The 13,670-nt window shown below is 44.7% G+C and overlaps 2 protein-coding genes across 2 annotated transcripts; both read right to left on the minus strand.

Moving 5' to 3' along the window:
• Positions 1-10,079: 10,079 nt before the first annotated feature.
• On the minus strand, positions 10,080-11,341 carry LOC125276228. Its single transcript, XM_048203738.1, has 3 exons — positions 10,725-11,341; positions 10,460-10,614; positions 10,080-10,332 (listed from the first exon to the last, which is right to left on the minus strand). The coding sequence occupies exons 1-3, from the start codon at positions 11,106-11,108 to the stop codon at positions 10,080-10,082; spliced, it is 792 nt and encodes a 263-aa protein (XP_048059695.1). The 5' UTR covers positions 11,109-11,341.
• On the minus strand, positions 11,262-13,270 carry LOC125276229. Its single transcript, XM_048203739.1, has 4 exons — positions 12,666-13,270; positions 11,795-12,078; positions 11,354-11,688; positions 11,262-11,306 (listed from the first exon to the last, which is right to left on the minus strand). The coding sequence occupies exons 1-4, from the start codon at positions 13,268-13,270 to the stop codon at positions 11,262-11,264; spliced, it is 1,269 nt and encodes a 422-aa protein (XP_048059696.1).
• Between the last annotated feature and the right edge of the window lie 400 nt (positions 13,271-13,670).

Genomic DNA, 13,670 nt, shown 5'->3' on the forward strand with positions numbered 1-13,670 from the left:
TTGGACATGTTTATCTCTTATGCAGTAAGAGTGTGGTGATTTTTGTACGGAACTCTCTGGAGACTGATAGCATCCTGGACATTTTAGACACTGATACACACATCACTTTATTTAACTCTACTTGTGCTGAAATTTTGAACTCTATTGCTCCATTAAGACAAAAAAATCATAAACCTGCTCCAGTGCCCTGGCATAATGACGCTACACGCTCTTTTCGGCAGGTTTGCAGACGTGCTGAGCGTAAATGGAAAACAGACAAATTACAGATATCATTCGAAATTTTAAGAGACTCTTATCACGCTTTTCAGAAAGCGGCAAAGGCTGCAAAATGTACATATTATTCAGAACTTGTAGCAAAGAATCGTCATAAACCGCAATGTCTGTTTTCTATTGTTAATTCTGTTTTAAACCCTCCTGTGCATGCCATTTTAGAGCCTTCTTTAACTCTCTGTGAACATTTTGGGAAATATTTTGTCGACAAGATTACAGTTTTGAGATCTCAGATCTCAAATTCAGTGATAACATTTCATGATGTTCCAGTTTGCTCTTCGACCTGGTCTGAGTTTGAGCCTATGGACTTGGCTTCACTTATAGATATAGTTAGTAAATTAAAACCTACTATCTGTCCCCAGGATGTGATCCCACCCCTTTTTCTCACACAAATTATTGATACTATTGGTCCAGGTCTCTTAATGTTTATCAATAAATGCTTGTCAACTGGGTCTTTCCCAAAAGATCTTAAAAATGCTGTTGTGACACCATATCTAAAGAAACCCAATCTTGATTCTGCTGTTTTTTTCAAATTTTCGTCCTATTTCAAATAGATAATTTAAAAAACTGTATTAACTCAACTGCAAATGTATTTAACCATGAACTCTGTACAGGAAACATTTCAGTCTGGTTTTAAAGCATTACATAGTACTGAATCTGCTTTGTTGAGAGTTTCAAGTGACATTTTTATGGAAACTGATTCTGGAAGACCTGTGGCTTTAGTCTTATTAGATCTTAGTTCTGCTTTTGATTTAGTGGATCACGAGATACTTCTTATGCGACTTGAGAAAGCTGTGGGCATTCGTGGCACTGTTTTACAATGGTTCCGCTCTTATCTCACAAATAGATGGTTCAATGTTCGCATTGGTCAGTACTCCTCCTCTGCCATACCACTTAACTCTGGAGTTCCTCAAGGATCAATCCTTGGACCAGTTTTGTTTACTTTATATATGCTTCCACTTGCCTCTATTTTCAATAAGTATGGAGTGTCTTTTCATTTATATGCTGATGACACTCAGCTCTATTTCCCATTAAAACATAATGATCGAAGCAGCCTAAAACCATCTCTGGCTTGCCTGAAGGAACTTAAGCTTTGGCTTTCCAATAATTTTTTAAACTTAAATGAAAATAAAACAGAAATAATCTTGTTTGGACCTACAGAAAACAGCGTTGTTAATGTTGATTGTGGCTCTCTCACTCCTTATGAAACCCTTTGTGCCAGGAATTTGGGTGTTCTTTTCGACCACAACTTAAAATTCGATAAACAGATTAGTGCTGTGGTAAAATCCAGTTTTTTCCATCTCCGACAGCTTTCAAAAGTAAAATCATTTTTATCTAAAGGTGATTTTCAAACATTGATCCATGCTGTTGTTATATCACGTCTAGACTACTGTAATTCTCTTTATTATGGGGTCTCCGAATCATCTCTTTCTCGATTACAGTTGGTTCAAAATTCAGCAGCTAGACTTCTCACTAAGATGCGCAAGCATGAGTCTGTTACTCCCATCTTATCAGCCTTACACTGGCTTCCTATCAAATTTAGAGTCGATTTTAAAATCTTACTTTATGTTTATAAAGCTCTTAACTGTCATGATAGATCACAGGAAGCAAATGCGAGTTAACTGGTTTATTTATAAAGACGACAGAATAGCACACAGTCACTGAACAGGCGGGCCTCTGGTGACGCAGGGATTGAGATGGTCGGCTGGTGATGCGTGGCTGTGATGAGAAGTGCTGGTGTGAAGTAATCCAAGGTCCAGACATAGAACGAGAACACGAAGAACACCGAACTGGAACAGGTGAAGACACGACTAGAACTCCGGGCAGGAACAGGACGGAACAACACAGCACAGTACACCAAACAACGATCTGACGGGGAAGAAGAGAATGAGGTGAGCTTATAAAGGGTGAGAGAATGAGCAGCAGCTGGTGAGGTGATGACTTGCAGCTGGTTCCACTGATGAGCCACGTGGCCTGGACACACACACACACACACACATACACGCCCACTGCTGTCACAACACAGAACACGCGACAGGAAGGAAACAATGCATCTGCGAACCGTGACAGTACCCCTCCTCCTAGGAACGCCTCCTGGCGTTCCCCGACTCCCTTACCTGTCGATTGTAATCATCGATAAGGGTGTGATCCAGAATGTCTCTGGCAGGTACCCAACTCCTCTCCTCCGGACCGTAACCTTCCCAGTCCACCAAGTACTGAAATCCACGTCCCTCCGCCTAGAGTCCAGAATACGGTTGACCGAATAGGATGGTTCCCCGTCTACGAGTCGCGGCGGTGGGGGAACCGGGGCTGGCGGATTAATGTTGGAATGAAACACGGGCTTAATTTTAGAGACATGGAAGGCGGGATGAATCCTCCTGTACGCCGGAGGAAGTTTAAGGCGGATTGCCACCGGACTAATGATTTTGGTGACAGTTAATGGACCAATAAATTTGGGAGCAAGCTTGTTAGAGACGGATCGGAGAGGAATATTCTTGGTAGAAAGCCACACTTTTTGACCCACGACGTATACGGGAGGCTTTGACCGGTGGCGATCGGCCTTGGCCTTGGTGCGCTCCCTCACCTGGAGAAGAGTCTCACGGGCTCTCGTCCAAGTGCGGTGACACCTCTGGACAAAGGCGTGGGCAGAGGGGACCGCGACCTCGGATTCCAGACTAGGAAAAATAGATGGCTGGTATCCTACACTACACTCAAACGGTGACAGGCCCGTGGACGACACTGGTAACGTATTGTGGGCGTACTCCACCATTGAAAGTTGCTGGCTCCAGGAGGAAGGATTCTTGGAGACTAAACATCGCAACGTTCGCTCCAAATCTTGATTGGCTCTCTCAGTTTGACCATTGCTCTGGGGATGAAACCCTGAGGATAAACTGACAGTCGCCCCCAGCAATCTACAAAACTCTTGCCAAAATTTTGACACAAATTGGGGACCCCTGTCGGAAACCACGTCCATCGGGAGGCCATGAAGCCGAAAGACGTGGTCCACGACAATAACCGCTGTCTCCTTGGCTGATGGTAATTTGGATAAGGGGATAAAATGAGCCGCCTTCGAGAACCGGTCCACTACGGTCAAAACAACCGTGTACCCCTGGGAGGGTGGGAGGGCGGTGATAAAATCTAGCGAGATGTGGGACCAGGGTCTCGAAGGGACTGGCAGCGGTTGGAGCAACCCATCCGGGGAACGATTGGAAGTCTTACCAACGGCACAAACTGAGCAAGCCAACACAAAATCGCGGACGTCCCGAGCCATACGAGGCCACCAGAATCGTTGCTGGACTAGAAATTTAGTGCGTTTAACCCCTGGATGACATGCTACATTGGAACAATGACCCCACTGGATGACCATGGACCGTAATCCCTCCGGCACAAATAAGCGGTTCGGTGGACACCCGGGCGGAGGCGTTACCCCTTCTAAGGCCGTCTTGACCCTCGATTCGATCTCCCATGTGAGTGTGGAGACCACTACTGTCTCCGGTAAAATGCACTCGGGAGTAGACGGGCGTTCGGAACGATCAAAAATGCGTGATAAAGAATCAGGTTTGATGTTTTTAGAACCCGGGCGATACGAGAGAGTAAAGTCAAAACGTCCGAAAAAAAGTGCCCACCGAGCCTGCCTGGAGTTCAATCTTTTAGCAGTCCTAATATATTCCAAATTCTTATGATCGGTCCATACAATAAAAGGCACCCCTGAACCCTCTAACCAGTGGCGCCATTCTTCCAAAGCCAACTTGACTGCCAGCAACTCCCGGTTACCAATGTCGTAGTTACGTTCGGCAGGAGATAAACGATGGGAAAAAAACGCGCACGGGTGCATCTTATCGTATGCGGGAGAACGCTGGGATAACACTGCACCTACCCCCACCTCCGACGCGTCGACCTCCACCACAAACTGCCATGATGGATCAGGGGCAACGAGAATGGGGGCTGAAACGAAGCAACCCTTCAGTTTGGCAAACACAGCCTCAGCTGTGTCTGACCACCTGAACGTAGTTCTGGGGGAGGTCAAGGCAATCAGAGGTGAGGCTAGTTGGCTGAAATTGCGAATAAAACGCCGGTAGAAATTGGCGAACCCCAGAAACCTCTGCAGGGCCTTACGGGAATCTGGACTTGGCCAATCCACCACAGCCTTAACCTTCTCAGGATCCATGCGTACTCCCTCAATCGACACGATGTACCCTAGGAAAGGAACAGACTGTGCATGAAAAACGCATTTCTCCGCCTTGACAAAAAGCCCATTCACTAGCAACCTGTGAAGCACTCGTCGGACATGCTGCACGTGCTCCTGGAGAGATGAGGAAAAGATCAATATGTCGTCCAGGTAGACATATATGAATTGATCGACCATATCTCGCAGCACGTCGTTGACGAGTGCCTGGAAGACCGCGGGGGAGTTGGAAAGCCCGAACGGCATAACCAAATATTCAAAGTGCCCCCTAGGGGTGTTAAAAGCGGTCTTCCATTCATCCCCCTCCCTGATGCGGACCAAATGATAAGCATTCCTTAAATCCAATTTTGTGAAAATAAATGCTCCCTGCAACCTCTCGAAGGCTGAAGACATTAACGGCAAAGGATAGGTATTCTTTACCGTTATGTTGTTCAGCCCCCGGTAATCAATACAAGGTCGCAGAGATCCATCCTTCTTACCCACAAAAAAGAATCCCGCCCCCGCTGGAGAAGAGGAAGAGCGGATGAACCCCGTTGCCAGTGAATCAGAAATACATTTCTCCATAGCCTCCCTTTCTGGAACAGAAAGTGAATATAACTTGCCTTTAGGCGGAGATTTACCTGGCAATACTGAACACCTCCTTCAGGTCATGGTACTCAGCGGGCACGGTAGACAGATCCACTGCTTCCTCCTGCAAAACAGAACCAGAGACAGACGAACATGCAGAGACAAGACAAGACTCATGACACTCCTTGCTCCAGGCCACAATGGAATTCTGGGTCCAGTCTACTCGGGGGTTGTGTTTGGTGAGCCAGGGGTGACCTAGGACGATGGGTGTGAGGGGGGAATCAAAAATCAGGAAAGATGTGAGTTCGGTGTGGTTTCCGGAGGTGATGAGTGTGATGTTCTCGGTGCTGTATGAGATGGTGGGAAGACTCTGTCCGTTGAGGGCGTGCACCGCAATTCTGTTGGTAAGAGGGTTGAATGGAATATGGAGTTTAATGGCAAAAGATCTGTCCAGAAAGTTACCTTCGGCCCCGGAATCCAACAGTGCTTTGCAATCGTGCGTGTGATTCGACCATCTCAATCTCACCGGGAGGAGCGTAGATGTAGATGAGGTCTTCTCGGTGGAGATCCCACCCGACAGTAGCCCCATATTTACTGTCGGGCTTGCCCTTTTAACGGGCAGTTGTACGCGAAATGGCCAGCTCCGCCACAATATAAACAAAGTCCCTGGGACCTCCGCCTCTCCCTCTCCTCCCGGGAAAGCCGAGCTCGACCCACCTGCATGGGCTCGTGATCTTGAATCGGGCTGACCGCGTCCCCGCCGCTGGATCGCGGACCTTCCATTCCGCCAAGCGATCTGTGGATCGGAATCCTCCGCTCGACCCTGGTCAGTCGAGCATCAACTCTTAGCGCTAAATCAATGAGTCCATTGAGTGTAGTCGGAAGATCCAGCGCGTAGATCTCCTTCTGGACACGGTCAGCCAGCCCATGCAGGAACATGTCCCACTGCGCCTCCTCGTTCCAGTGACACTCAGCCGCTAACGTGCGAAATTCGATGGAAAAATCAGACACCGACTTCTCTCCTTGACGTAGTTCCGCCAGTAACCTGGCGACTTCTCTCCCAGCGACCGACCGGTCGAAAACACGCTTCATCTCTGCGGAGAGTGCCTGTAACGAGGCGCAGCATGGATCTTGGTTCTCCCACACCGCCGTCCCCCAAAGAGAAGCCTTCCCGGTGAGTAGGGTGAGCACGAACGCCACCTTGCTTTGCTCCGAATTGAAAGTTCGAGGCTGTAATGCAAAATGCATAGCACATCGAGTTAGAAAAGCTCTGCAAAAGTTCGGTTCACCTGAGTAGGATTCTGGCACCGGAAGACGAGGTTCGGGACTGGCGGCGTTCTCAGATGTCGTGGGGAGGACGGCCGGTGTGGGCGGCGCAGCGGGACTCCGAAAAAGCTGGAACTGCTGGGTGAGCTCGGACACCTGCGTCACCAAAGCTTGAACCGCCCGCCCGGTCTCGTTCAAATTCTGCTCTTGGGAATCCATTCTGCGAATACTGCGGTTGATAAACTCCTCCAACGCTGTCTGCGGGTTACTCGCTGCTTCCATCCCTTGGTCAGATCGTTCTGTCATGATTGATCACAGGAAGCAAATGCGAGTTAACTGGTTTATTTATAAAGACGACAGAATAGCACACAGTCACTGAACAGGCGGGCCTCTGGTGACGCAGGGATTGAGTTGGTCGGCTGGTGATGCGTGGCTGTGATGAGAAGTGCTGGTGTGAAGTAATCCAAGGTCCAGACATAGAACGAGAACACGAAGAACACCGAACTGGAACAGGTGAAGACACGACTAGAACTCCGGGCAGGAACAGGACGGAACAACACAGCACAGTACACCAAACAACGATCTGACGGGGAAGAAGAGAATGAGGTGAGCTTATAAAGGGTGAGAGAATGAGCAGCAGCTGGTGAGGTGATGACTTGCAGCTGGTTCCACTGATGAGCCACGTGGCCTGGACACACACACACACACACACACACATACACGCCCACTGCTGTCACAACACAGAACACGCGACAGGAAGGAAACAATGCATCTGCGAACCGTGACATTAACAATCTGGCCCCTGAGTACTTGACCAGTTTACTTTCTCGTCACTCCCCGTCAAGAACCTTAAGATCATGTGACCAGTGCTTACTTGTTGTACCACTAACTTGACTTAAAAAACGAGTTGATCGGGCCTTTGCAGTTGTGGGACCCAAATTATGGAACAGCCTACCTTTATATATCAGACTAGCCCCTTCTGTTGCCACATTCAAGTCATCCCTGAAAACATTTCTCTTTTCCTTAGCCTTTCCTAGCTTTTTATGAATTTTTTTTTTTCTTTATGAATTTTTTTTTTTTTTATGTTATTTTTATGTTTGTGACATGTACAGCACTTTGGTCAGCATCAGCTGTTTTTAAATGTGCTTTATAAATAAAGATTGATTGATTGATTTTTTTGCCACAACATAAGCCATACCACATGAGAGTGATTCAATGATTCAACAGTTCAATAAACAAGAAATTAATCTTAGCTAACTTACTGTCACAGACACGTCAGGTTCCAACCTCCAATCACAACGCACGCCATCACCAGAATACTGATCACCGCCACCTGCACCTCATCATCGCACTCATCACCAGCACTATTTAACCCACACGCACACAGCACTCCATGTCTGGTCTCGTTCGCATATACCCATGTTATGCTTACCTCAAGGACTCCTCTTCGAATACTCACCTGTCTCCAGCGTGTCTCCTTCCCTCTGTGTGCCTCGTCTGCTGTGTGGGTGTGTTTCCGTCAGCTCCTCAGTTCTCCAGCGATCTCCTCTGTGCTCCAACGATCCCCAAGCTCCGACTTACATCAACCTGCAAAGAGAAAGGACAGTAACTATTCCTCATACTACCTGCTTAAAACTCCAATATAACCAGTTCACTCACCTGTGTGTGTTCACCTGCTCTACTGTGGTCAAATAAACATCCATTACCTGTGACATCTGTGTCTGTCTCCTGTATACCGTAACACTTACATTTTAGACTATTTTTTTTTTACAGTGTGTTATGAATAGCATTCTCTGATTGAGAATTGTTGTCAGTGTTAACAAGCTTATTTTGAGACATATTAAGTGTTTTGTTGGTCTGAGTGAGTTTTGGAGGTAGGATTAACTGTTTGGCCAAGATTAATCTTGGTAATGCAGACTGTAGGCTATTTAAGCTCTAGGCTTATCTCGCATCTGCGGCTGATAAAATCATACCTGCAGTCCAGCATCCTGCAAGAAAGACTGTGTGCACTTGCTGTCATTCGAACACAATGTTATGAGATTGCTGGATAAGGATAAAGGACAAGGATAAACTTGTGGAGTTTGTGGAGCACTCCGTTTTCATAAAGCCAAATTCTTTTCGTATTCATATTGTATTAGTACTAATTCCTATTACATTCATTATCTTATCTCTGTTCTCTAATTTTTATTGATCTCAATGCTTGGTCATTTTGCTGTCCAAGGTGCTTGCTGTGGGGTTAAGAGAGTGACGAAGATTGAATGCTGTTTTTGTCTTCGGTCACAATTCTGGTTAAAGAGATAGAATGTGTTTCTAAATAGACTATTAAAGGTGCTAAAGAGGATGTTTTGTTTTATACATTTTTGCAATATGACTTGAAACTGTCTTTACTAACTGATAAAAGACTATTTATTAGCGCCTTGACACGACCACAACGCAGCCCTGAAGTATCAGCAGAGATCGAGTCGACTAGATCATCCATTGTGAAGGCCTCATCGACACGACAGCCAGTAGCACAGTTCCTCAACAAACCGTCCATACCGGCGTGATGAATACGATCCTCAACTGGATGGAACTGAAATAAATACTTTGAATGTTGCGATCCTATCAGATTTATGATAGCAACCTGATTCGTAACAAAGCACTGTTCGCCAGAGTGCTGGCCCCCCGACTAAGCCTGGTTTCTCCCAAGGTTTTTTTCTCCATTTTAACACCTATTTGCCACTTGTTTGCCACCTGATGTCACCTGTTGGAGTTTGGGTTGCTTGCCGCTGTCGCCTTTGGCTTGCTTAGTTGGGGACACTTGACATTTGACTTGACATGTGATATTCAACAGTATTCTTGACATTTGTGACCAGTCACGGAAAGTAGGGACACAAGTCGGTTCTGGGGCATTTTGAGTTATTCACAGATTCTGGAAGTGTAGTTTCCAAGCTTTCCAATGATGTGTAACACATGGAAATCTGATAATATTTGGAGAAGTTGTAGCCATTTGAAGGTAGGCACTTAAGAAAGCTCTATAGGGAGAAAAACGCCTCTAAAGTTGCAGTTCTCACCTGCTGGGAGTGACAATAGGGCTCATTTACATCTCATTTAGATAAGCCATACCCCCTGTAAAGCTCCCCCCTGTTAATGTGGGGACACATTTCAAGTGAGAGCAAGGTTACATCGTGTTACCTTGTAAAATACATTGTTACAGTTTTCATGTGTCAAACACAACTGTGCAAAAAGCTTTTTTTTTGCATTTATTTTTGGCCATATGACAGAGGTCTGATTCTATTTGTCATATTTCTGTTCTGCATAAAACTAAAGAATATTCGGTACATCCTATACTGTATTCTAAAATGATCTGATATTAACTTTTGCATGGATTTTATTGAAAAGAGCTTAGGCTCATGTAACCAGTCATTTCACAGTGTGTCTGTGAAACACTGAGGTACCGTAGTAGTTTTGTGCGCGCGTGAACATCATGGCAACGTACAACACAAAGTAACTCACGTTGTAAACACTTAACGTAATGCGTAAATGCAAGTAACTAACGTAAATCAAGCATAGTCCACGAAGTGTTGGTGAAATAACACATTATTGGACCGGAGAGAATAATATGGAATTTCTTCCAGAAAACTTCTTGCACAAAATAAATTCAAGCACTTTCAAGGATCTGTATCTATGTATGTTTATTTTCAAAAACTTTCCAGGGCATGAGTATGAATCCAAGTATGTACCAAAAGTACCACTTTTACTTGGTAATAGCAGCATAAGACAAAGGTCTTTGTGACACAGTCCAATGATATTACATTTGCGGTCTCTTCTGTGTTGTGACCCTTGGCGCTGGGCATGTGATGTATCTTGCCTCGTCAGCACAGAATGGCCTGATTTTTTCATACAGATAGGTCTGCCTGTCAATGTTCAGTCCAGGTGGGGCCAGGACAGAAAGACCGTCGATAGAGGGCAGATCTGCTCCGTCGCGCAGTAGCTGATATTCGACAGGTTGTGCATCACAGTGAGTTTTTGCAAGCACCACACCTGGTCTCTTGGCATCAAAGCTGTGACAGAATAAGCACATACGACAATTTAAACATGGCAAAGTATTTTCTCATAAAATACTGTCATGTGTATGTTGTTACTATGTTATATTGTATGTACACAATGTGAAAGTTCCAATATAAGTACCTGAAGTGCTGATAACTCTTGATCTGTGGGAGTCTACGGAAGTGGTGAGTCAGATGCTGCTGCCAGTCGAAGGTCTGGACTAAAACTTTGCCCTCTGCCGTTCCAACAAGCTGTGGGATATTGAGGTGACTCACAGGAGAGCTGTTTTCCACAACCTGATGACAAAAAAGAGAAGAGAGGGAAAAAAAATCTTCAGTTAAATGTTTAATTGAAGCAGAACAGAAAACAGCACTGAAGTCATTAAAGCAAAGTAAAGTTAAAGTACCTCAGCGATGTCTGCCAAAGTGTTGACTCTTGTCTTCATGTAGGCTTGCTTGATGAGTCCAAAGCCACAGTCAGGGGAAAACTTGGTGTGGCCAGCAATAAGGAAGTGGATTTCAATTTTATCGTGAAGCTTGGGTCCAACCCGCCAGGCAAGGTACCAGAGCATGAAGTTGTTCTTGCTCTGCCCACTACAGTTGTCACAATGAAGATCCACCTCTGTTTCTCCAACTCCAAAGTTGCCGAAGAAATGATGCATGTAGCTGATGACTTCATTGCTTCCCTTAGTAGATGACATGCCTTCATCAATCAGGTAATTCACCTGTTTCTGCAGCCCTTCACAGGAAACACCAAATAGGCCACATTTCCGTGGGGTCAGGAAGTACATTGGTCCTGGCTGGAGAGGGTTTGAGGGAAAGTGTAACTGTTGGAGACAGAGGGAGAGAGGGAACTTGGATTAGATTAAATAAAATTTGTGTATATTCATAACTGTCTAATAAAGATAAAAATTACTATATTGATGCTATTCTGCATTTATCATTTATCTGCATTTATCAGGCTGCTTATTCTCATGCACCAAATCGCCCTTTAAGGGACATTAATAAAGTAAAGTAAATGTGTGTGAAGTATTACCTGCTGAGCTAAATCAAAACTGTAATGCATCCTAATCTTCTTGCTTGCTGGTAGGGACGGTCCAAAAGACAGGTTAGAGCCAGAGCAAATCTTTTTGCAGGCAGCAGTCATGTCGTTGTACACAGCCCTCTCTTTCTGCACAAGGGAAAGATGATCTTGTTGTTTCTTTACTGCTTCAGACTTTCTGTCATCTGGGAGGTTTGCACTTCGTATCAGCTGCTCATTATTGCTTTGGCACTGCCAGCAGAGATCTGTGCGTGGCCGGCAACTTTTGATGTGTGGGAGAAGTCGGTCCCACAGTGCTTTGAAGCTGGTTTTACAAACTGCACGCTCACCTGAAAAACAGATATGGCTTATGGTTAATTGTATTGTAATTGCTAATAGTGCTTCGCATTATTTCACATTATAAGCACTCAATTCTAAATCAATGTTTACACATACCAAGCTCCTTAGCAGACTTCACGTAGAGACGCCACACTGAGGCCTTGGACACATGAGTTGGCAGCAACTTCACATGCCAATCCTTATGCCCAGGCTGTCGGCCAGGCAGCATGATGGCATTGTCTTCTGCATAGTTTTTTATGAAGTCCACAACTCTGTTGATATCCTCAGGCCTGATGAACCTGGCTGGCGGACGTGGCAGTGAGTGCTTCTTCCTCAAACGTGGTCTTGCGCCATTCTCCTCATAGTGTTTGACTATATCAGCCAGGGTGTCTTTGCCAATGCTGAAAAAAGGAGAAAAAACAAGGAAAAAACGTTTAACATCATGCTAACAGGCATCTTGTCACCTATATCAGAATGCATTGTACAAATTATAGGTCAAATTATTGAGTCAAAGGATTTAAAAAAATCCTGTACATTAAACTCTTCATAAATACTTTTACTTTTGACTTATAACGCACATTTTGCGGCTACGGATACTTTTACTTTTACTTAAGTAGGAATTTAATCTGATACATTTACCATTACGTTAGAAAATCCTTGTTAAGAATGTAGCACTTCCTCCACCACTAGCTAAAATGATTAGCATCACATTCAATTCAAGAATGCTAACTGGCAGGTTTACGTGGGCTAAGTCATTCACACCAGTCAATTCAAGCAATTGAAGCATTATTCAAATTAATAGCAGATGCTAACATTACCATCTAAAAGCCCATTATAGTAATGGGGCTTTTTGGCAAGTAATACGATGCGAACGATTACAATTAAAACGACAGTCCTGAGCTAGCTAATAACAATAGACACATGAGAAAACGTGTACGTTCTTAGAATGAACACAAAACGACAAACTTTGATGTTTATGGAAACTCACCCCATAAGAAACAGAAAAGTATTCTTGCAGATCTCGTTGCCTCCAATGAAATAAGTCGTTCGGGCACACTTTCTCTTTGTCGGTGTCTTCTTTGTGGATGTAACCATCTCCGAAGTTTGCACTGTGCGTCTGTTTGCCTCTAAATGTCCAATAATTCGCATGTCCTGCCACTCTTTTTCCGCAGCTAAAGAATCCAGCCGTATGTTGTACATAATATCTGGAGAAAGCTTCTGGCTACATGACTGTCTCCCATGCAGAGAGTTCTCTTTTCTCCTCGTGCAGCATTTACAGTCAAAGTTACGGATTTTCACCATTTCTCTGTCTTTATCCCCATCAAATGTTACTATCGATATAGCCTCTGATATCTTACGGTCCAACTCGTCTGACGCCAGTCCGATACATTCTTCCTCGTCTTCATCTTCGCTCAGTTGCAGATTAGGGATATTATTCAGTCTTATTATGCTGCTTTCATCGTCGCTCAGATCGTCTTCAGAATCAGTGAGCGCTTGTTCATAATCATCCGGCTTTTCGAAGAAGTACTTCAAAACATTTTCGGTGTAACGGCCACGGTTCAGCTTGTCTGCGATATTCTTTGCGACGTCCATCTTCACTGAATTTTGATATCAGAGCCGGTCAGAGCGCTATGGAGTCAAATTAATGCCTTAAAGTTTTGCACAAAAATAAAGTTTTGCAAAATTCTTTTTTCCTCTGATTCCTTGGGTCAAGGCGAATCGATTGCACTATATGACGTCATTTTCCGTCATGAAAATTTTCCAGCCATTTTGATTTTTCTGAAAAACCTACTTTTTCGAACTCCTCCTAGGGCGTTACTCCGATTTTCACAAAAATTGGACCAGATCATCTTCAGACCATGACTGCAAAAAGTTATCAAAAGCTTTTCGATAGATCCATCCGTTCTCGAATAGGGCACAAATGAATTCGACTGAAAGCTCGCAAAATCACACTTAAGGCTATATCTCCAAAATGATTTATCGTATTTTGACC

This window comes from Megalobrama amblycephala, linkage group LG9, assembly GCF_018812025.1.
Source record: "Megalobrama amblycephala isolate DHTTF-2021 linkage group LG9, ASM1881202v1, whole genome shotgun sequence".
Lineage (NCBI taxonomy): Eukaryota > Metazoa > Chordata > Actinopteri > Cypriniformes > Xenocyprididae > Megalobrama > Megalobrama amblycephala.

Bases quoted from the DNA above. Each gene is read 5' to 3' on its own strand.
- LOC125276228 (XM_048203738.1), bottom strand. From the start codon at position 11,108: ATGTACTTCCTGACCCCACGGAAATGTGGCCTATTTGGTGTTTCCTGT. The intron at 10,615-10,724 runs GTACTTTAACTT...TTTTGTCATCAG, and splicing joins CTTTGGCAGACATCGCTGAG to GTTGTGGAAAACAGCTCTCC. The intron at 10,333-10,459 runs GTACTTATATTG...ATTCTGTCACAG, and splicing joins AAGAGTTATCAGCACTTCAG to CTTTGATGCCAAGAGACCAG.
- LOC125276229 (XM_048203739.1), bottom strand. From the start codon at position 13,270: ATGGACGTCGCAAAGAATATCGCAGACAAGCTGAACCGTGGCCGTTAC. The intron at 12,079-12,665 runs GTGAGTTTCCAT...TCCTTTTTTCAG, and splicing joins ACTTTTCTGTTTCTTATGGG to CATTGGCAAAGACACCCTGG. The intron at 11,689-11,794 runs GTATGTGTAAAC...TCTGTTTTTCAG, and splicing joins GAAGTCTGCTAAGGAGCTTG to GTGAGCGTGCAGTTTGTAAA.